Source organism: Alosa sapidissima, chromosome 12 (genome assembly GCF_018492685.1).
Source record: "Alosa sapidissima isolate fAloSap1 chromosome 12, fAloSap1.pri, whole genome shotgun sequence".
Lineage (NCBI taxonomy): Eukaryota > Metazoa > Chordata > Actinopteri > Clupeiformes > Clupeidae > Alosa > Alosa sapidissima.
In genome coordinates, this window is record NC_055968.1 from 38229 (window position 1) to 63045 (window position 24817).

At 34.4% G+C, this 24817-nt stretch overlaps 1 protein-coding gene across 1 annotated transcript; it reads left to right on the forward strand.

Annotated features, from left to right (window-relative positions):
• Positions 1-21458: 21458 nt before the first annotated feature.
• LOC121677849 lies at positions 21459-22699 on the forward strand. Its single transcript, XM_042056907.1, has 2 exons — positions 21459-21718; positions 22080-22699. The coding sequence occupies exon 2, from the start codon at positions 22097-22099 to the stop codon at positions 22697-22699; it is 603 nt and encodes a 200-aa protein (XP_041912841.1). The 5' UTR covers positions 21459-21718; positions 22080-22096.
• The last annotated feature ends 2118 nt before the right edge of the window (positions 22700-24817 follow it).

Consider the following 24817-nt stretch of genomic DNA (forward strand, 5'->3'; position numbering starts at 1 on the left):
AACAGATTTTTAAATTTGTTAAAAAATCTGTCTCTCATCCTGACCGCGAAAAACTAAGAAAATCTGAAAAGTATGGAAAAATCAGACCAATTTTTTTTCACTTTTTTTCCCATAGTTCATGCATTTCACATGTCTAGAAGAAAAATAAAAAATAATTTGGACAATATCTAACAGATTTTTAAATTTGTTAAAAAATCTGTCTCTCATCCTGACCGCAAAAACTAAGAAAATCTGAAAAGTATGAAAAAAATCAGACCAATTTTTTTTCACTTTTTTTCCCATAGAATCATGCAATTCACATGTCTAGACGTGAATTAAAAAATAATTTGGACAATATTTGACAGATTTTGAAATTTGTCAAAAATCTGTCTTTTTTCCTGACCCCGGACCTTATGTGAAAAATAAGAAAATCTGAAAAGTACGGAAAAAATCAGACCAATTTTTTTTCACTTTTTTTCCCATAGTTCATGCATTTCACATGTATAGAAGTGAAATAAAAAATAATTTGGACAATATCTTACAGATTTTTAAATTTGTTAAAAAATCTGTCTCTCATCCTGACCGCAAAAACTAAGAAAATCTGAAAAGTACGAAAAAAATTAGACCAATTTTTTTTCACTTTTTTTCCCATAGTTCATGCATTTCACATGTCTAGACGTGAATTAAAAAATAATTTGGACAATATTTGACAGATTTTGAAATTTGTCAAAAAATCTGTCTCTCATCCTGACCGCGAAAAACTAAGAAAATCTGAAAAGTATGAAAAAAATCAGACCAATTTTTTTTCACTTTTTTTCCCATAGAATCATGCAATTCACATGTCTAGACGTGAATTAAAAAATAATTTGGACAATATTTGACAGATTTTGAAATTTGTCAAAAAATCTGTCTCATCCTGACCGCGAAAAACTAAGAAAATCTGAAAAGTATGAAAAAAATCAGACCAATTTTTTTTCACTTTTTTTCCCATAGAATCATGCAATTCACATGTCTAGACGTGAATTAAAAAATAATTTGGACAATATTTGACAGATTTTGAAATTTGTCAAAAATCTGTCTTTTTTCCTGACCCCGGACCTTATGTGAAAACTAAGAAAATCTGAAAAGTACGAAAAAAATCAGACCAATTTTTTTTCACTTTTTTTCCCATAGTTCATGCATTTCACATGTCTAGAAGTGAAATAAAAAATAATTTGGACAATATCTTACAGATTTTTAAATTTGTTAAAAAATCTGTCTCTCATCCTGACCGCAAAAACTAAGAAAATCTGAAAAGTACGAAAAAAATTAGACCAATTTTTTTTCACTTTTTTTCCCATAGGTCATGCATTTCACATGTCTAGACGTGAATTAAAAAATAATTTGGACAATATTTGACAGATTTTGAAATTTGTCAAAAAATCTGTCTCTCATCCTGACCGCGAAAAACTAAGAAAATCTGAAAAGTATGAAAAAAATCAGACCAATTTTTTTTCACTTTTTTTCCCATAGAATCATGCAATTCACATGTCTAGACGTGAATTAAAAAATAATTTGGACAATATTTGACAGATTTTGAAATTTGTCAAAAAATCTGTCTCTCATCCTGACCGCGAAAAACTAAGAAAATCTGAAAAGTATGAAAAAAATCAGACCAATTTTTTTTCACTTTTTTTCCCATAGAATCATGCAATTCACATGTCTAGACGTGAATTAAAAAATAATTTGGACAATATTTGACAGATTTTGAAATTTGTCAAAAATCTGTCTTTTTTCCTGACTCCGGACCTTATGTGAAAACTAAGAAAATCTGAAAAGTACGAAAAAAATTAGACCAATTTTTTTTCACTTTTTTTCCCATAGTTCATGCATTTCACATGTCTAGACGTGAATTAAAAAATAATTTGGACAATATTTGACAGATTTTGAAATTTGTCAAAAATCTGTCTTTTTTCCTGACCCCGGACCTTATGTGAAAACTAAGAAAATCTGAAAAGTACAAAAAAAATCAGACCAATTTTTTTTCACTTTTTTTCCCATAGTTCATGCATTTCACATGTCTAGAAGAAAAATAAAAAATAATTTGGACAATATCTAACAGATTTTTAAATTTGTTAAAAAATCTGTCTCTCATCCTGACCGCAAAAACTAAGAAAATCTGAAAAGTACGAAAAAATCACACCAATTTTTTTTCACGTTTTTTTGCCATAGTTCATGCATTTCACATGTCTAGACGTGAATTAAAAAATAATTTGGACAATATGACAGATTTTGAAATTTGTCAAAAATCTGTCTTTTTTCCTGACCCCGGACCTTATGTGAAAACTAAGAAAATCTGAAAAGTACAGAAAAAATCAGACCAATTTTTTTTCACTTTTTTTCCCATAGTTCATGCATTTCACATGTCTAGAAGTGAAATAAAAAATAATTTGGACAATATCTTACAGATTTTTAAATTTGTTAAAAAATCTGTCTCTCATCCTGACCGCAAAAACTAAGAAAATCTGAAAAGTACGAAAAAAATTAGACCAATTTTTTTTCACTTTTTTTCCCATAGTTCATGCATTTCACATGTCTAGACGTGAATTAAAAAATAATTTGGACAATATTTGACAGATTTTGAAATTTGTCAAAAAATCTGTCTCTCATCCTGACCGCGAAAAACTAAGAAAATCTGAAAAGTATGAAAAAAATCAGACCAATTTTTTTTCACTTTTTTTCCCATAGAATCATGCAATTCACATGTCTAGACGTGAATTAAAAAATAATTTGGACAATATTTGACAGATTTTGAAATTTGTCAAAAAATCTGTCTCATCCTGACCGCGAAAAACTAAGAAAATCTGAAAAGTATGAAAAAAATCAGACCAATTTTTTTTCACTTTTTTTCCCATAGAATCATGCAATTCACATGTCTAGACGTGAATTAAAAAATAATTTGGACAATATTTGACAGATTTTGAAATTTGTCAAAAATCTGTCTTTTTTCCTGACCCCGGACCTTATGTGAAAACTAAGAAAATCTGAAAAGTACGAAAAAAATCAGACCAATTTTTTTTCACTTTTTTTCCCATAGTTCATGCATTTCACATGTCTAGAAGTGAAATAAAAAATAATTTGGACAATATCTTACAGATTTTTAAATTTGTTAAAAAATCTGTCTCTCATCCTGACCGCAAAAACTAAGAAAATCTGAAAAGTACGAAAAAAATTAGACCAATTTTTTTTCACTTTTTTTCCCATAGGTCATGCATTTCACATGTCTAGACGTGAATTAAAAAATAATTTGGACAATATTTGACAGATTTTGAAATTTGTCAAAAAATCTGTCTCTCATCCTGACCGCGAAAAACTAAGAAAATCTGAAAAGTATGAAAAAAATCAGACCAATTTTTTTTCACTTTTTTTCCCATAGAATCATGCAATTCACATGTCTAGACGTGAATTAAAAAATAATTTGGACAATATTTGACAGATTTTGAAATTTGTCAAAAAATCTGTCTCTCATCCTGACCGCGAAAAACTAAGAAAATCTGAAAAGTATGAAAAAAATCAGACCAATTTTTTTTCACTTTTTTTCCCATAGAATCATGCAATTCACATGTCTAGACGTGAATTAAAAAATAATTTGGACAATATTTGACAGATTTTGAAATTTATCAAAAATCTGTCTTTTTTCCTGACTCCGGACCTTATGTGAAAACTAAGAAAATCTGAAAAGTACGAAAAAAATTAGACCAATTTTTTTTCACTTTTTTTCCCATAGTTCATGCATTTCACATGTCTAGACGTGAATTAAAAAATAATTTGGACAATATTTGACAGATTTTGAAATTTGTCAAAAATCTGTCTTTTTTCCTGACCCCGGACCTTATGTGAAAACTAAGAAAATCTGAAAAGTACAAAAAAAATCAGACCAATTTTTTTTCACTTTTTTTCCCATAGTTCATGCATTTCACATGTCTAGAAGAAAAATAAAAAATAATTTGGACAATATCTAACAGATTTTTAAATTTGTTAAAAAATCTGTCTCTCATCCTGACCGCAAAAACTAAGAAAATCTGAAAAGTACGGAAAAAATCAGACCAATTTTTTTTCACTTTTTTTCCCATAGTTCATGCATTTCACATGTCTAGAAGTGAAATAAAAAATAATTTGGACAATATCTAACAGATTTTTAAATTTGTTAGAAAATCTGTCTCTCATCCTGACCGCAAAAACTAAGAAAATCTGAAAAGTACGAAAAAATCACACCAATTTTTTTTCACGTTTTTTTGCCATAGTTCATGCATTTCACATGTCTAGACGTGAATTAAAAAATAATTTGGACAATATGACAGATTTTGAAATTTGTCAAAAATCTGTCTTTTTTCCTGACCCCGGACCTTATGTGAAAACTAAGAAAATCTGAAAAGTACAGAAAAAATCAGACCAATTTTTTTTCACTTTTTTTCCCATAGTTCATGCATTTCACATGTCTAGAAGTAAAATAAAAAATAATTTGGACAATATCTAACAGATTTTTAAATTTGTTAAAAAATCTGTCTCTCATCCTGACCGCAAAAACTAAGAAAATCTGAAAAGTACGAAAAAAATTAGACCAATTTTTTTTCACTTTTTTTCCCATAGTTCATGCATTTCACATGTCTAGACGTGAATTAAAAAATAATTTGGACAATATTTGACAGATTTTTAAATTTGTCAAAAAATCTGTCTCTCATCCTGACCACGAAAAACTAAGAAAATCTGAAAAGTATGAAAAAAATTAGACCAATTTTTTTTCACTTTTTTTCCCATAGAATCATGCAATTCACATGTCTAGACGTGAATTAAAAAATAATTTGGACAATATTTGACAGATTTTGAAATTTGTCAAAAATCTGTCTTTTTTCCTGACACCGGACCTTATGTGAAAACTAAGAAAATCTGAAAAGTACGAAAAAATCACACCAATTTTTTTTCACGTTTTTTTGCCATAGTTCATGCATTTCACATGTCTAGACGTGAATTAAAAAATAATTTGGACAATATCTAACAGATTTTTAAATTTGTTAGAAAATCTGTCTCTCATCCTGACCGCAAAAACTAAGAAAATCTGAAAAGTATGAAAAAATCACACCAATTTTTTTTCATGTTTTTTTGCCATAGTTCATGCATTTCACATGTCTAGACGTGAATTAAAAAATAATTTGGACAATATTTGACAGATTTTGAAATTTGTCAAAAAATCTGTCTCTCATCCTGACCGAGAAAAACTAAGAAAATCTGAAAAGTATGAAAAAAATCAGACCAATTTTTTTTCACTTTTTTTCCCATAGAATCATGCAATTCACATGTCTAGACGTGAATTAAAAAATAATTTGGACAATATGACAGATTTAGAAATTTGTCAAAAATCTGTCTTTTTTCCAACCTTGGACCTTATGTGAAAACTAAGAAAATCTGAAAAGTACGGAAAAAATCAGACCAATTTTTTTTCACTTTTTTTCCCATAGTTCATGCATTTCACATGTCTAGAAGTGAAATAAAAAATAATTTGGACAATATCTTACCGATTTTTAAATTTGTTAAAAAATCTGTCTCTCATCCTGACCGCGAAAAACTAAGAAAATCTGAAAAGTATGAAAAAAATCAGACATATTTTTTTTCACTTTTTTTCCCATAGAATCATGCAATTCACATGTCTAGACGTGAATTAAAAAATAATTTGGACAATATTTGACAGATTTTGAAATTTGTCAAAAATCTGTCTTTTTTCCTGACCCCGGACCTTATATGAAAACTAAGAAAATCTGAAAAGTACGAAAAAAATTAGACCAATTTTTTTTCACTTTTTTTCCCATAGTTCATGCATTTCACATGTCTAGAAGTAAAATAAAAAATAATTTGGACAATATCTAACAGATTTTTAAATTTGTTAAAAAATCTGTCTCTCATCCTGACCGCAAAAACTAAGAAAATCTGAAAAGTACGAAAAAAATTAGACCAATTTTTTTTCACTTTTTTTCCCATAGTTCATGCATTTCACATGTCTAGACGTGAATTAAAAAATAATTTGGACAATATTTGACAGATTTTTAAATTTGTCAAAAAATCTGTCTCTCATCCTGACCACGAAAAACTAAGAAAATCTGAAAAGTATGAAAAAAATCAGACCAATTTTTTTTCACTTTTTTTCCCATAGAATCATGCAATTCACATGTCTAGACGTGAATTAAAAAATAATTTGGACAATATTTGACAGATTTTGAAATTTGTCAAAAATCTGTCTTTTTTCCTGACTCCGGACCTTATGTGAAAACTAAGAAAATCTGAAAAGTACGAAAAAAATTAGACCAATTTTTTTTCACTTTTTTTCCCATAGTTCATGCATTTCACATGTCTAGACGTGAATTAAAAAATAATTTGGACAATATTTGACAGATTTTGAAATTTGTCAAAAATCTGTCTTTTTTCCTGACCCCGGACCTTATGTGAAAACTAAGAAAATCTGAAAAGTACAAAAAAAATCAGACCAATTTTTTTTCACTTTTTTTCCCATAGTTCATGCATTTCACATGTCTAGAAGAAAAATAAAAAATAATTTGGACAATATCTAACAGATTTTTAAATTTGTTAAAAAATCTGTCTCTCATCCTGACCGCAAAAACTAAGAAAATCTGAAAAGTACGGAAAAAATCAGACCAATTTTTTTTCACTTTTTTTCCCATAGTTCATGCATTTCACATGTCTAGAAGTGAAATAAAAAATAATTTGGACAATATCTAACAGATTTTTAAATTTGTTAGAAAATCTGTCTCTCATCCTGACCGCAAAAACTAAGAAAATCTGAAAAGTACGAAAAAATCACACCAATTTTTTTTCACGTTTTTTTGCCATAGTTCATGCATTTCACATGTCTAGACGTGAATTAAAAAATAATTTGGACAATATGACAGATTTAGAAATTTGTCAAAAATCTGTCTTTTTTCCAACCTTGGACCTTATGTGAAAACTAAGAAAATCTGAAAAGTACGGAAAAAATCAGACCAATTTTTTTTCACTTTTTTTCCCATAGTTCATGCATTTCACATGTCTAGAAGTGAAATAAAAAATAATTTGGACAATATCTTACCGATTTTTAAATTTGTTAAAAAATCTGTCTCTCATCCTGACCGCGAAAAACTAAGAAAATCTGAAAAGTATGAAAAAAATCAGACATATTTTTTTTCACTTTTTTTCCCATAGAATCATGCAATTCACATGTCTAGACGTGAATTAAAAAATAATTTGGACAATATTTGACAGATTTTGAAATTTGTCAAAAATCTGTCTTTTTTCCTGACCCCGGACCTTATATGAAAACTAAGAAAATCTGAAAAGTACGAAAAAAATTAGACCAATTTTTTTTCACTTTTTTTCCCATAGTTCATGCATTTCACATGTCTAGAAGTAAAATAAAAAATAATTTGGACAATATCTAACAGATTTTTAAATTTGTTAAAAAATCTGTCTCTCATCCTGACCGCAAAAACTAAGAAAATCTGAAAAGTACGAAAAAAATTAGACCAATTTTTTTTCACTTTTTTTCCCATAGTTCATGCATTTCACATGTCTAGACGTGAATTAAAAAATAATTTGGACAATATTTGACAGATTTTTAAATTTGTCAAAAAATCTGTCTCTCATCCTGACCACGAAAAACTAAGAAAATCTGAAAAGTATGAAAAAAATTAGACCAATTTTTTTTCACTTTTTTTCCCATAGAATCATGCAATTCACATGTCTAGACGTGAATTAAAAAATAATTTGGACAATATTTGACAGATTTTGAAATTTGTCAAAAATCTGTCTTTTTTCCTGACCCCGGACCTTATGTGAAAACTAAGAAAATCTGAAAAGTACGAAAAAATCACACCAATTTTTTTTCACGTTTTTTTGCCATAGTTCATGCATTTCACATGTCTAGACGTGAATTAAAAAATAATTTGGACAATATCTAACAGATTTTTAAATTTGTTAGAAAATCTGTCTCTCATCCTGACCGCAAAAACTAAGAAAATCTGAAAAGTATGAAAAAATCACACCAATTTTTTTTCATGTTTTTTTGCCATAGTTCATGCATTTCACATGTCTAGACGTGAATTAAAAAATAATTTGGACAATATTTGACAGATTTTGAAATTTGTCAAAAAATCTGTCTCTCATCCTGACCGAGAAAAACTAAGAAAATCTGAAAAGTATGAAAAAAATCAGACCAATTTTTTTTCACTTTTTTTCCCATAGAATCATGCAATTCACATGTCTAGACGTGAATTAAAAAATAATTTGGACAATATTTGACAGATTTTGAAATTTGTCAAAAATCTGTCTTTTTTCCTGACCCCGGACCTTATGTGAAAACTAAGAAAATCTGAAAAGTACGAAAAAAATCAGACCAATTTTTTTTCACTTTTTTTCCCATAGTTCATGCATTTCACATGTCTAGAAGTGAAATAAAAAATAATTTGGACAATATCTAACAGATTTTTAAATTTGTTAGAAAATCTGTGTCTCATCCTGACCGCAAAAACTAAGAAAATCTGAAAAGTACGAAAAAATCACACCAATTTTTTTTCACGTTTTTTTGCCATAGTTCATGCATTTCACATGTCTAGACGTGAATTAAAAAATAATTTGGACAATATGACAGATTTAGAAATTTGTCAAAAATCTGTCTTTTTTCCTGACCTTGGACCTTATGTGAAAACTAAGAAAATCTGAAAAGTACGGAAAAAATCAGACCAATTTTTTTTCACTTTTTTTCCCATAGTTCATGCATTTCACATGTCTAGAAGTGAAATAAAAAATAATTTGGACAATATCTTACAGATTTTTAAATTTGTTAAAAAATCTGTCTCTCATCCTGACCGCGAAAAACTAAGAAAATCTGAAAAGTATGAAAAAAATCAGACATATTTTTTTTCACTTTTTTTCCCATAGAATCATGCAATTCACATGTCTAGACGTGAATTAAAAAATAATTTGGACAATATTTGACAGATTTTGAAATTTGTCAAAAATCTGTCTTTTTTCCTGACCCCGGACCTTATGTGAAAACTAAGAAAATCTGAAAAGTACGAAAAAAATTAGACCAATTTTTTTTCACTTTTTTTCCCATAGTTCATGCATTTCACATGTCTAGAAGTAAAATAAAAAATAATTTGGACAATATCTAACAGATTTTTAAATTTGTTAAAAAATCTGTCTCTCATCCTGACCGCAAAAACTAAGAAAATCTGAAAAGTACGAAAAAAATTAGACCAATTTTTTTTTCACTTTTTTTCCCATAGTTCATGCATTTCACATGTCTAGACGTGAATTAAAAAATAATTTGGACAATATTTGACAGATTTTTAAATTTGTCAAAAAATCTGTCTCTCATCCTGACCACGAAAAACTAAGAAAATCTGAAAAGTATGAAAAAAATCAGACCAATTTTTTTTCACTTTTTTTCCCATAGAATCATGCAATTCACATGTCTAGACGTGAATTAAAAAATAATTTGGACAATATTTGACAGATTTTGAAATTTTTCAAAAATCTGTCTTTTTTCCTGACCCCGGACCTTATGTGAAAACTAAGAAAATCTGAAAAGTACGAAAAAAATTAGACCAATTTTTTTTCACTTTTTTTCCCATAGTTCATGCATTTCACATGTCTAGAAGTAAAATAAAAAATAATTTGGACAATATCTAACAGATTTTTAAATTTGTTAAAAAATCTGTCTCTCATCCTGACCGCAAAAACTAAGAAAATCTGAAAAGTACGAAAAAAATTAGACCAATTTTTTTCACTTTTTTTCCCATAGTTCATGCATTTCACATGTCTAGACGTGAATTAAAAAATAATTTGGACAATATTTGACAGATTTTTAAATTTATCAAAAAATCTGTCTCTCATCCTGACCACGAAAAACTAAGAAAATCTGAAAAGTATGAAAAAAATCAGACCAATTTTTTTTCACTTTTTTTCCCATAGAATCATGCAATTCACATGTCTAGACGTGAATTAAAAAATAATTTGGACAATATTTGACAGATTTTGAAATTTGTCAAAAATCTGTCTTTTTTCCTGACCCCGGACCTTATATGAAAACTAAGAAAATCTGAAAAGTACGAAAAAAATTAGACCAATTTTTTTTCACTTTTTTTCCCATAGTTCATGCATTTCACATGTCTAGAAGTAAAATAAAAAATAATTTGGACAATATCTAACAGATTTTTAAATTTGTTAAAAAATCTGTCTCTCATCCTGACCGCAAAAACTAAGAAAATCTGAAAAGTACGAAAAAAATTAGACCAATTTTTTTTCACTTTTTTTCCCATAGTTCATGCATTTCACATGTCTAGACGTGAATTAAAAAATAATTTGGACAATATTTGACAGATTTTTAAATTTGTCAAAAAATCTGTCTCTCATCCTGACCACGAAAAACTAAGAAAATCTGAAAAGTATGAAAAAAATTAGACCAATTTTTTTTCACTTTTTTTCCCATAGAATCATGCAATTCACATGTCTAGACGTGAATTAAAAAATAATTTGGACAATATTTGACAGATTTTGAAATTTGTCAAAAATCTGTCTTTTTTCCTGACCCTGGACCTTATGTGAAAACTAAGAAAATCTGAAAAGTACGAAAAAAATCAGACCAATTTTTTTTCACTTTTTTTCCCATAGTTCATGCATTTCACATGTCTAGAAGTGAAATAAAAAATAATTTGGACAATATCTAACAGATTTTTAAATTTGTTAGAAAATCTGTGTCTCATCCTGACCGCAAAAACTAAGAAAATCTGAAAAGTACGAAAAAATCACACCAATTTTTTTTCACGTTTTTTTGCCATAGTTCATGCATTTCACATGTCTAGACGTGAATTAAAAAATAATTTGGACAATATGACAGATTTAGAAATTTGTCAAAAATCTGTCTTTTTTCCTGACCTTGGACCTTATGTGAAAACTAAGAAAATCTGAAAAGTACGGAAAAAATCAGACCAATTTTTTTTCACTTTTTTTCCCATAGTTCATGCATTTCACATGTCTAGAAGTGAAATAAAAAATAATTTGGACAATATCTTACAGATTTTTAAATTTGTTAAAAAATCTGTCTTTTTTCCTGACCCCGGACCTTATGTGAAAACTAAGAATATCTGAAAAGTACGAAAAAAATTAGACCAATTTTTTTTCACTTTTTTTCCCATAGTTCATGCATTTCACATGTCTAGAAGTAAAATAAAAAATAATTTGGACAATATCTAACAGATTTTTAAATTTGTTAAAAAATCTGTCTCTCATCCTGACCGCAAAAACTAAGAAAATCTGAAAAGTACGAAAAAAATTAGACCAATTTTTTTTCACTTTTTTTCCCATAGTTCATGCATTTCACATGTCTAGACGTGAATTAAAAAATAATTTGGACAATATTTGACAGATTTTTAAATTTGTCAAAAAATCTGTCTCTCATCCTGACCACGAAAAACTAAGAAAATCTGAAAAGTATGAAAAAAATCAGACCAATTTTTTTTCACTTTTTTTCCCATAGAATCATGCAATTCACATGTCTAGACGTGAATTAAAAAATAATTTGGACAATATTTGACAGATTTTGAAATTTGTCAAAAATCTGTCTTTTTTCCTGACCCCGGACCTTATGTGAAAACTAAGAAAATCTGAAAAGTACGAAAAAAATCAGACCAATTTTTTTTCACTTTTTTTCCCATAGTTCATGCATTTCACATGTCTAGAAGTGAAATAAAAAATAATTTGGACAATATCTAACAGATTTTTAAATTTGTTAGAAAATCTGTGTCTCATCCTGACCGCAAAAACTAAGAAAATCTGAAAAGTACGAAAAAATCACACCAATTTTTTTTTCACGTTTTTTTGCCATAGTTCATGCATTTCACATGTCTAGACGTGAATTAAAAAATAATTTGGACAATATGACAGATTTAGAAATTTGTCAAAAATCTGTCTTTTTTCCTGACCTTGGACCTTATGTGAAAACTAAGAAAATCTGAAAAGTACGGAAAAAATCAGACCAATTTTTTTTCACTTTTTTTCCCATAGTTCATGCATTTCACATGTCTAGAAGTGAAATAAAAAATAATTTGGACAATATCTTACAGATTTTTAAATTTGTTAAAAAATCTGTCTCTCATCCTGACCGCGAAAAACTAAGAAAATCTGAAAAGTATGAAAAAAATCAGACATATTTTTTTTCACTTTTTTTCCCATAGAATCATGCAATTCACATGTCTAGACGTGAATTAAAAAATAATTTGGACAATATTTGACAGATTTTGAAATTTGTCAAAAATCTGTCTTTTTTCCTGACCCCGGACCTTATGTGAAAACTAAGAAAATCTGAAAAGTACGAAAAAAATTAGACCAATTTTTTTTCACTTTTTTTCCCATAGTTCATGCATTTCACATGTCTAGACGTGAATTAAAAAATAATTTGGACAATATTTGACAGATTTTTAAATTTGTCAAAAAATCTGTCTCTCATCCTGACCACGAAAAACTAAGAAAATCTGAAAAGTATGAAAAAAATCAGACCAATTTTTTTTCACTTTTTTTCCCATAGAATCATGCAATTCACATGTCTAGACGTGAATTAAAAAATAATTTGGACAATATTTGACAGATTTTGAAATTTGTCAAAAATCTGTCTTTTTTCCTGACCCCGGACCTTATGTGAAAACTAAGAAAATCTGAAAAGTACGAAAAAAATTAGACCAATTTTTTTTTCACTTTTTTTCCCATAGTTCATGCATTTCACATGTCTAGACGTGAATTAAAAAATAATTTGGACAATATTTGACAGATTTTGAAATTTGTCAAAAATCTGTCTTTTTTCCTGACCCCGGACCTTATGTGAAAACTAAGAAAATCTGAAAAGTACGAAAAAATCACACCAATTTTTTTTCACGTTTTTTTGCCATAGTTCATGCATTTCACATGTCTAGACGTGAATTAAAAAATAATTTGGACAATATTTGACAGATTTTGAAATTTGTCAAAAATCTGTCTTTTTTCCTGACCCCGGACCTTATGTGAAAACTAAGAAAATCTGAAAAGTACGAAAAAAATCAGACCAATTTTTTTTCACTTTTTTTTCCCATAGTTCATGCATTTCACATGTCTAGAAGTGAAATAAAAAAAAATTTGGACAATATCTAACAGATTTTTAAATTTGTTAGAAAATCTGTCTCTCATCCTGACCGCAAAAACTAAGAAAATCTGAAAAGTATGAAAAAATCACACCAATTTTTTTTCATGTTTTTTTGCCATAGTTGATGCATTTCACATGTCTAGAAGTAAAATAAAAAATAATTTGGACAATATCTAACAGATTTTTAAATTTGTTAAAAAATCTGTCTCTCATCCTGACCGCAAAAACTAAGAAAATCTGAAAAGTACGAAAAAAATTAGACCAATTTTTTTTCACTTTTTTTCCCATAGTTCATGCATTTCACATGTCTAGACGTGAATTAAAAAATAATTTGGACAATATTTGACAGATTTTTAAATTTGTCAAAAAATCTGTCTCTCATCCTGACCACGAAAAACTAAGAAAATCTGAAAAGTATGAAAAAAATCAGACCAATTTTTTTTCACTTTTTTTCCCATAGAATCATGCAATTCACATGTCTAGACGTGAATTAAAAAATAATTTGGACAATATTTGACAGATTTTGAAATTTGTCAAAAATCTGTCTTTTTTCCTGACCCCGGACCTTATGTGAAAACTAAGAAAATCTGAAAAGTACGAAAAAAATTAGACCAATTTTTTTTCACTTTTTTTCCCATAGTTCATGCATTTCACATGTCTAGAAGTAAAATAAAAAATAATTTGGACAATATCTAACAGATTTTTAAATTTGTTAAAAAATCTGTCTCTCATCCTGACCGCAAAAACTAAGAAAATCTGAAAAGTACGAAAAAAATTAGACCAATTTTTTTTCACTTTTTTTCCCATAGAATCATGCAATTCACATGTCTAGACGTGAATTAAAAAATAATTTGGACAATATTTGACAGATTTTGAAATTTGTCAAAAATCTGTCTTTTTTCCTGACCCCGGACCTTATGTGAAAACTAAGAAAATCTGAAAAGTACGAAAAAAATCAGACCAATTTTTTTTCACTTTTTTTCCCATAGTTCATGCATTTCACATGTCTAGAAGTGAAATAAAAAATAATTTGGACAATATCTAACAGATTTTTAAATTTGTTAGAAAATCTGTGTCTCATCCTGACCGCAAAAACTAAGAAAATCTGAAAAGTACGAAAAAATCACACCAATTTTTTTTCACGTTTTTTTGCCATAGTTCATGCATTTCACATGTCTAGACGTGAATTAAAAAATAATTTGGACAATATGACAGATTTAGAAATTTGTCAAAAATCTGTCTTTTTTCCTGACCTTGGACCTTATGTGAAAACTAAGAAAATCTGAAAAGTACGGAAAAAATCAGACCAATTTTTTTTCACTTTTTTTCCCATAGTTCATGCATTTCACATGTCTAGAAGTGAAATAAAAAATAATTTGGACAATATCTTACAGATTTTTAAATTTGTTAAAAAATCTGTCTTTTTTCCTGACCCCGGACCTTATGTGAAAACTAAGAAAATCTGAAAAGTACGAAAAAAATTAGACCAATTTTTTTTCACTTTTTTTCCCATAGTTCATGCATTTCACATGTCTAGAAGTAAAATAAAAAATAATTTGGACAATATCTAACAGATTTTTAAATTTGTTAAAAAATCTGTCTCTCATCCTGACCGCAAAAACTAAGAAAATCTGAAAAGTACGAAAAAAATTAGACCAATTTTTTTTCACTTTTTTTCCCATAGTTCATGCATTTCACATGTCTAGACGTGAATTAAAAAATAATTTGGACAATATTTGACAGATTTTTAAATTTGTCAAAAAATCTGTCTCTCATCCTGACCACGAAAAACTAAGAAAATCTGAAAAGTATGAAAAAAATCAGACCAATTTTTTTTCACTTTTTTTCCCATAGAATCATGCAATTCACATGTCTAGACGTGAATTAAAAAATAATTTGGACAATATTTGACAGATTTTGAAATTTGTCAAAAATCTGTCTTTTTTCCTGACCCCGGACCTTATGTGAAAACTAAGAAAATCTGAAAAGTACGAAAAAAATCAGACCAATTTTTTTTCACTTTTTTTCCCATAGTTCATGCATTTCACATGTCTAGAAGTGAAATAAAAAATAATTTGGACAATATCTAACAGATTTTTAAATTTGTTAGAAAATCTGTGTCTCATCCTGACCGCAAAAACTAAGAAAATCTGAAAAGTACGAAAAAATCACACCAATTTTTTTTCACGTTTTTTTGCCATAGTTCATGCATTTCACATGTCTAGACGTGAATTAAAAAATAATTTGGACAATATGACAGATTTAGAAATTTGTCAAAAATCTGTCTTTTTTCCTGACCTTGGACCTTATGTGAAAACTAAGAAAATCTGAAAAGTACGGAAAAAATCAGACCAATTTTTTTTCACTTTTTTTCCCATAGTTCATGCATTTCACATGTCTAGAAGTGAAATAAAAAATAATTTGGACAATATCTTACAGATTTTTAAATTTGTTAAAAAATCTGTCTCTCATCCTGACCGCGAAAAACTAAGAAAATCTGAAAAGTATGAAAAAAATCAGACATATTTTTTTTCACTTTTTTTCCCATAGAATCATGCAATTCACATGTCTAGACGTGAATTAAAAAATAATTTGGACAATATTTGACAGATTTTGAAATTTGTCAAAAATCTGTCTTTTTTCCTGACCCCGGACCTTATGTGAAAACTAAGAAAATCTGAAAAGTACGAAAAAAATCAGACCAATTTTTTTTCACTTTTTTTCCCATAGTTCATGCATTTCACATGTCTAGAAGTGAAATAAAAAATAATTTGGACAATATCTAACAGATTTTTAAATTTGTTAGAAAATCTGTGTCTCATCCTGACCGCAAAAACTAAGAAAATCTGAAAAGTACGAAAAAATCACACCAATTTTTTTTCACGTTTTTTTGCCATAGTTCATGCATTTCACATGTCTAGACGTGAATTAAAAAATAATTTGGACAATATGACAGATTTAGAAATTTGTCAAAAATCTGTCTTTTTTCCTGACCTTGGACCTTATGTGAAAACTAAGAAAATCTGAAAAGTACGGAAAAAATCAGACCAATTTTTTTTCACTTTTTTTCCCATAGTTCATGCATTTCACATGTCTAGAAGTGAAATAAAAAATAATTTGGACAATATCTTACAGATTTTTAAATTTGTTAAAAAATCTGTCTCTCATCCTGACCGCGAAAAACTAAGAAAATCTGAAAAGTATGAAAAAAATCAGACATATTTTTTTTCACTTTTTTTCCCATAGAATCATGCAATTCACATGTCTAGACGTGAATTAAAAAATAATTTGGACAATATTTGACAGATTTTGAAATTTGTCAAAAATCTGTCTTTTTTCCTGACCCCGGACCTTATGTGAAAACTAAGAAAATCTGAAAAGTACGAAAAAAATTAGACCAATTTTTTTTCACTTTTTTTCCCATAGTTCATGCATTTCACATGTCTAGAAGTAAAATAAAAAATAATTTGGACAATATCTAACAGATTTTTAAATTTGTTAAAAAATCTGTCTCTCATCCTGACCGCAAAAACTAAGAAAATCTGAAAAGTACGAAAAAAATTAGACCAATTTTTTTTCACTTTTTTTCCCATAGTTCATGCATTTCACATGTCTAGACGTGAATTAAAAAATAATTTGGACAATATTTGACAGATTTTGAAATTTGTCAAAAATCTGTCTTTTTTCCTGACCCCGGACCTTATATGAAAACTAAGAAAATCTGAAAAGTACTGTAGAAATCTGGGGTATTTCTGTATGTATTCTGATGTGTTCATCTGTGTTACTTTTTGTGTGTAGTAGAGACGTGGAGAGGTACATGCCATTGTTTGTGTCTGCACATAGGATTTACCATCAACAGGTCAGACTGCCATGTTCCTGGCCGTAGTCATAGCATGGGCAGAATGAGATATCACCTTGTTATTCTGTTTTCAGGGCTAGTACTTTTCCTATTATTTTTGAGCTAGGGCTGGTACCTTCCACGTTGGCATGATTTACGTTGATATGATTTTAGTATAACAGGCTTTGTCTCAGGTTTGGACTTGGAGACGGATCGAGGAAGCGACTCGGGGAGCATCTTATGCCAAGACGCTCAGCAGCAGCCCGCTTCTACTAACTACCACACCTGTTAGACTCTGTGCAGTTTTACTGTTTGAGACTTAGCCTGTGCTCGGTTAGTGAGTGTTGTACCATCTACAATAAATTCTTTTAATCACCGATCCTGATCCAGCCGTCAAGCTTTATTGACCATCTTCAGTACAGACATCAGAACTAAAACACAACGCAAAACGATCGTGAATCCAACATTTGGTGCCGTGACCCTTCTCGCAAAAGGAGAAGAAAGACAACATTTGGTTTCCGTGACCCGAACGCAAGAGGAGGGGGAAGACGAGAACATCCATTCGGCGAGGTCAGACTGAGTCTTCGGGTTCAAACAGACGTCGAGGGCAGATTTTGAAACTTCACATCTGTAAGAAGAGTCTACTTTGGGGCCCCGGGCTGACGTGACCAACCCCAGCTGGAAGCCTACCAAGAGGGAGGACGCTGTGCGCGTGTGCACCCGCCGCAGTGAAGAAACTCTGACCAGGTGAAAGCAAAGAGTTTTTTTCTCCTCTGTGCGTGAAAAGAACCAAGAGTAAAGTTAAAAAATAAACATAATTTAGGGAGTAAATTAGAATTTTTTGATTTAAAGCTGCACATTAATGAGAGTATTGAAGTTTGTGTCATTAAGTGTTTTGACAAGTAACGTACCTATATCAATGATTGATTAGCGCTAGATGTCATTTGATATAAGAAGTTTTCCGGAAAAAAGTAAACTGTTGAAGTGTACACATATTTTGGGTAATTGGAATAGATTCGTGAACGAATTAAAAGAAGTAATCGATTAACTACGGACAAGCTTGGGGGATTAAAGCTTTTCTTTTTCTGTACTGCCCTTACATGCTGAGCTGTGTGAGTTTTGTGATAAAAGCTGTGTGGGTTTTGTGATAAATGCTGTGCGGGTGCCGAAGAGAAAATAGAAGGAGTTACTGTTGCTACAGTCATTATTGTTGCTGAAGTGAACTGTGTGGTTGTTTCTCAAGGTCTTTGTTTAGTTTAATGGCCTAGGACTAAACTTAGCGTTACAGTGATACGGAGAGGAGACAAAATCACCAGAGGGGGGTGTTTTGGTTGTGCAGTAGGTGAAAAGTGGAATAGGGTTTCCAACCTATGTTTTTGTTGACTTGGTCAACTGTGAATTTAACGAGAGATCGTTAAAGGTGTGAGTGAGACGTTAATTCTTTGTCGTTGTCCAGCCGTTTTTGGGGAGAAAGGAAATAGTCTGAGTTAAGTGGAACTGACACTGGTGAAAGTTATTGTTGTGGCTTCATGCTGTGAGTAAAATAATTTGCCAGGTTCCGGAGCGAGAGAGTGTTTTCTTTTCCCTGGCGGGAGCAGCGAGCGTGTGTGTGTGAGTGTGTGGAAAAAAAAGGAGAAGGACAGAGAGAGAGAGAGGTTTTTTTCTCTGGCCAAAGCAGAATCGCAAAAGTTGGCACTAAAACATCACACACTACTGACAAATTTAAGTAAAAAGTTTAAATAAAGGACCTCGTCCTTGTACGAACACATAGTCTAATTCGTATGGCTTCGGGCCCCAATAATAATCTGGAATAAGACATTGTGCAAGAGAGTAAGAAATCAGAGATGGTTCGCGGGCGCAATAAGCAAAAAGAAGGTAAGCAAGCAGCTGACCATGATGAGGAGGAAGTGAAGCCTCAGCAGGAGGAGACATTCGCTGAAATACAAGATTATTACATTACATTACATTACATTACATTACATTTGGCTGACGCTTTTTAACCAAAGCGACTAACAACATGGTAAACAGTAAGTTTTTAGAACAATTCTCACAATTTTAGGACAGTTTAAAAAAAAACATTAGAGTACAGTAAGAATAAGTGCGTCGGTGAGTGCTGTTTTTAACAGTTACTTGTCAGTTTAAAACGGCTGGTGAGTGCTAGGATCAGTAAGACTTGTTGTAAGTGTTGCTATGAGAGTAGATGTTCTCTAAAGAGCTGGGTCTTCAGGAGTTTTTTGAAAGTGGAAAAGGATGTCCCTGCCCTTGTAGGAACTGGCAGTGTGTTCCACCAACGAGGAACAACAGATGAGAAAAGTTTGGTTTGGCTTGAGCGTACCGGTGGTAGAGCTAGACGTCGTTCGTCAGAGGAGCGCAGCGGTCTGGAGGTAGTGTAAGTCTGTATGAGGGCATTCAAGTAGGTGGGAGCAGAACCGGAGACTACTTTGTAGGCAAGCGTTAGAGACTTGAATTTGATGCGGGCCGCCATAGGTAGCCAGTGTAGCTGGATGAGCAGCGGGGTAACATGTGCCCTTTTGGGTTGGTTGTAGACCAGGCGCGCCGCCGCGTTCTGGATCATCTGAAGTGGTTTCACTGCGCAGGCTGGGAGACCTGTCAGGAGGGCATTGCAGTAGTCGAGTCGTGAGATGACTATTGCCTGAACCAGAAGTTGGGTAGCATCTTGAGTCAAGTAAGTCCTGATTTTCCGTATGTTGTAGAGTGCAAAACGGCATGACCGGGCGACTGAGGCAACATGATCTGAGAAGTTTAGTTGGTTGTCAAGAACAACTCCTAGATTTCTTGCAGTCCTGGTCGGTGAAACAGACAGGGAGTCAAATTTGATGTTGATGTCGTGGTGTATGGTAGGTTTAGCTGGGATGACCAGCAGTTCAGTCTTTGAGAGGTTCAGCTGGAGGTGGTGTGCCTTCATCCATGTAGCTATGTCTGAAAGGCAATCCGAGATCCGTGCTGAAACCAGGGGGTCGTCAGGTGGAAAGGACAGATAGAGCTGTGTGTCGTCTGCATAGCAGTGGTATGAGAAGCCGTGCGAACGGATAATCTGTCCCAAGGAGGTGGTGTAGATAGCAAAGAGGAGGGGGCCCAGCACTGAGCCCTGGGGGACCCCTGTGGTGAGATGGTGAGGTGCGGATAGCTGACCAAGCCATGATACGTTAAACGAGCGTCCTGTGAGGTAGGATTCAAACCAGGAGAGAGCAGAACCGGAGATTCCCATGTCAGCGAGTATAGAGAGAAGGATACGGTGATTAACCGTGTCAAAGGCAGCCGATAAGTCAAGCAGAATGAGTACTGATGACCGAGCGGTCGCCCTGGCTTCTTTTAAGGCTTCTGTTACAGACAGCAGAGCCGTTTCGGTAGAGTGGCCGCTTTTGAACCCAGACTGATTTGGATCCAGAAGGTTGTTCTGTGAAAGGAAGTCAGAGACCTGTTTGGAGACTGCTCGTTCAATGCCTTTGGATAGGAAAGGCAGTAGTGAGACAGGGCGGTAGTTCTCGACTTGAGCAGGGTTGAGAGAAGCTTTCTTAAGTAACGGTGTTACCCGGGCCATTTTGAACGCTGTTGGAAATGTGCCGGAGGTTAGCGAGGCATTGATCACATGTGTGATAGCTGGAGCGATGGTCGGGCTGATGGACTGAAGTAGGCTCGTAGGTATAGGGTCCAGCGAGCATGTGGTAGGACGGCTGCATGTCAGGAGTCTGGACACTTCACTCTCGGAGAGAGGCATGAATGCTGAAAAAGATGTTCCAGCAGTCCCTAGAGGTTGTAGGAGTGCGGTATCTGAGTCAGATGCGTTGAGTGGGCATGTAGAGAATTGACTGCTGATTGCCGCCACTTTGTTTGTAAAAAATGAGGCGAGGGTATCTGCAGTAAGGCTGGATGGAGGAGGAGGCAGCTGAGGGTTGAGTAGCGATTTGAAGGTTGAGAAAAGTTGTCGAGTGTCTGTAGCGCTGTTGATTTTGTCATTGTAGAAAGCAGTCTTAGCAGCAGTGATGCTGGCTGAGAAGGAGGTCAGGAGTGTCTGGTAGTTTTTGAGGTCGTCAGCTAGTTTGGATTTGTGCCATTTCCTCTCCGCGGCTCTGAGTTTGGTGCGCTGCGATCGGAGGGTATCATTTAGCCATGGATGAGAATGTTTAGATCGAGCTGGCCTTGTGGTAAGAGGGCACAGTTCGTCTAGACACGAGGTCAGTGTGGAGCAGAGCGAGTCAGTGGCTTCATTAACCTCCAGAGAGGAGAAGGTGTTGAGTGGAGGTAGACCGGAGGCAACCACAGAGGAGAAGTGCGTTGGAGACAGGTTCCGGATGTTGCGGCGGAACGTGACCATCGGCTGAGGAGCCGGAGGCTGTTCTGACAGGCTGACGTTGAACTGGATGAAGAAGTGGTCAGAAAGATGGAGAGGCGTCACCATGAGGGTGTCTGTGCTGCATTATGTGTCAGATTGGATGGCGAAGAAATTTCAATTGGGCAAATTTGAGGAAAAATTGAGAAAAGATTTTGAAATTGATCCTGCATCTATTGTCCAGGGGCGCTGGCCACCTAAGAAGGTTCGTGAGGTGTATTTGAGTTGGAAAAAGCACAACAGACATCGTGAGCCCTATGCCTTTTTGTCAATGAGCCAGCTAAGGCGATCCTTTATGGGGGCTATGCGGGCATCCTGCTCGCAGGAGGTGGATGCCGAAAAACACCGTACTACATGTCTGGCAGAAGAATTGAAATCTCAGGCAGGGAAAGCTGGCAAGAGGTTGCAGACGGCCGCAATTGTGGAAGAGTCATTGAGAAGGAAGATACAAGAATTGGAGACAGAAATTCGAGACAAGACTTGGAGAAGTGAGATGGAGAATCCGACACTGCACGGCTTGGACCCAGCAGCGCCACCTGCCATGGTGGAGGCTTCTGGAAGTGCAGTGGACATCTCTGACACTATTGAGCTGGGAGGCAGTTTCATCGCACACTATCCGGCTATTGGAGGTCTGTTTGAGCCAATGAACAGCACCCCACCTGGCGGGTACCAACAGCCGACAGGGAGAGGCCCCTGTTACCAACAATCTACAGCTGATGCTCAAGCCAGCATGGGCCTACCAACAGGCCCTGGCCTCTACACTTCATATGTGACCCACTACCAACAACCTGCTCAACCCCAGCAGGGCCAATTTCAGCCACTGGCCACTGCTACAGCACCCACTCCAACACCATCCATGCTGTTACCAGCGCCACCTGCAACCAATCCCCAATACCTGTCGCCCGAACAAGCCAACCAAGCACCAGCGAATGATGACGCAACTGCTGTCCCCGTGACTGACGCCCCATCCACATCTGATGCAAGCCAGGGAGCGGCTGCTCCCGTAATTAAGCCCAAGACCAAGAGGCGCAGACCACCAGCAGAGGGATGGGATGTCTGGGATGAATCAGCTGATGAGGCCCTCATATGCCCAGTACGCACAGTAGCCAACGCTGATGGTGTGTCTGTGTTCTACCAACCAGCAAAGGGCGACGAAATCCAGAAGTGGTCCGCCGCCATACAACACCCTCGGGATGCCGGACGGCATACCTGGACGAAGATAAAAGAACTCAAGGAGATGAGAGACCTGCACCCTTTTGACGCATTGAAGATCCTACATCGTTACGTTACTGCCTTGCTTGAAGGCAACTACCAAAAGACCTGGCAGTCGTAAAAGTGAAAGCACACACAAGGCAAGACACCCTTGAGGAAAGAGGCAATGCATTGGCGGATGCGGCGTCAAGAACAGCCGCAAGAAAAAGAGAGGGAGGGGATAACGAAACGACTAACGAGAATGGACACGGAAATGGAAACACGGACGGATCTAACGGTAACAGGAATTTTTTTGAAAATGACAAAGAGAAATGCATGATGAGAGTGACCAAGAAGATCAAGGAAACATCTGAAGAGGGAAAACGGGAAAGTTTGGCCAACATCAAAGACATGCAGAACAGCGCAAGCCGAGAAGAGAAGTGGACTTGGATTGAAAATGCGGCGAAGCTCCATGACGACAACCTGTGGAGGTTTGGAACACGAACAGTGGCTCCAGAAAGTCTTCTGCCATACCTGGCGACGCAAATTCATTCGCTTGGACACGTGGGAGTGGGAAAAATGAGGAACAGATTCATACAGGTCTGGTGGGCCCCAAAGTTCACAGCAACGGCCAGGGACATCGTCAAGTGGTGTGCCACCTGTCGGCAAAACAACCACGACAGAAAGGTCAAGCTGCCAACATTGAAAACACCTGCTCCACCAGGGCCTTTCAGAGTTCTTCAGATAGATTACATCACCCTTCCAAAGTGCAAAGGCTATCGCGACGTTCTGATTGTCCTGTGCAAGTTTTCTAGGTGGATCGAGGCGTTCCCTGCACGATCCGGAACTGCACTACACACTGCCAAAGTCCTCGTGAAAGACATCATTCCACGATACGGATTGCCGGAACAGATCTGCTCAGACAACGGAACACACTTCACTGGAGCAGTCTGCGCCGAGGTGGCCCGCATGCTGAATGTGCAATGGTCCCTGAACTGCCCTTACCACCCAGAATCCTCTGGGCAGGTGGAGAGAGCCAACCGGACGCTGAAGGAACGACTGGCCAAGAAACATCAAGAAGGCATTCCTTGGGTTGACGCCTTACCAACAGTCCTGTGTAGCATGCGTGCTACAAGCAACAGGGACACAGGACTCAGCCCATTTGAGATCGTCACTGGCAGGCCTTTCTCAGCACCAGGCACGATCGATCTGAGGAAAGCCGACATCCACCTGACATCAGATGCAATGCTGAACTACTGTGTGCAATTGACAGAAGCGGTCCAGACAGCGGCTAACCAAGTGAAAGAGGCCTGGGGAGACCCCCCGGAAGGTGGGCACTCCCTAGTGCCAGGTCAGTGGGTGATGATTCACAAGCCCCAAAGGTTAGCGCTAGAAGCGAAGTACGATGGGCCATATCAGATCTTGTTGATAACACAGTCGGCAGTAAAGGTCCAGGGCAAAATCAAATGGATACACGCGAGCCACTGCAAACTAGTTGATCCGCCGGAAACATGACACGCCGAGCAGGGTACGAATTATATCTGATTTTCCGCCCGTCTTCTTTTTAGAAATAGGGTGTAGACCAGGGAGGAAGATTCACGGAAGACTTTCATTTTGACGGTGGATTTGTTGTTTTCACGGGAGGTCAGAGGAAAAAATGAAAAGGGTAGGGACACCAGTGTAGAATCTTTCCCTGTAAAACCGAGCCTGCTTGGAGTGTTGTGCTAATTGACTCTTGGTGACACAAACTCATGCTCAGAAAGGTGATAGACTTGGACAAGTCTTACCTGTTTTTTTTTATTACTGGCATTAGCCATTATCTAATTCAGAAGTGATTACATATACCTGTGAAATGTTTAATCATTATGTGCGTGCATGTTAGATTGTTATGTTACAATCAATACTATAACTTGATTATATATTACATTTAATCATTACATGATTGTTCTCACTGCAACCATGACTATCCTCCAACTGATACTGCTCTTTACTTTCACTCCACATGTACCCATGAAGTTGCTTGAAGCCACGGACATCATCCAGGACAGAGACTTTTGCCTTTGAACTGAACTGTTGCCTGCTGGTCTCCTTCACTTCTCCCCAAAAAGACTCTGTTTCCCAAAGGAATCCTCAACTCCATCGTTCTCTAACAGCGATCAGCTCACTGAATTCTGTGTTGTGTAACTGTTGTTGTGTGTCTCCTTTATCAACTGAAAAATGTCACCGAGAATGTTGTTTTGTTGTGCGGTTATCCTGTGTC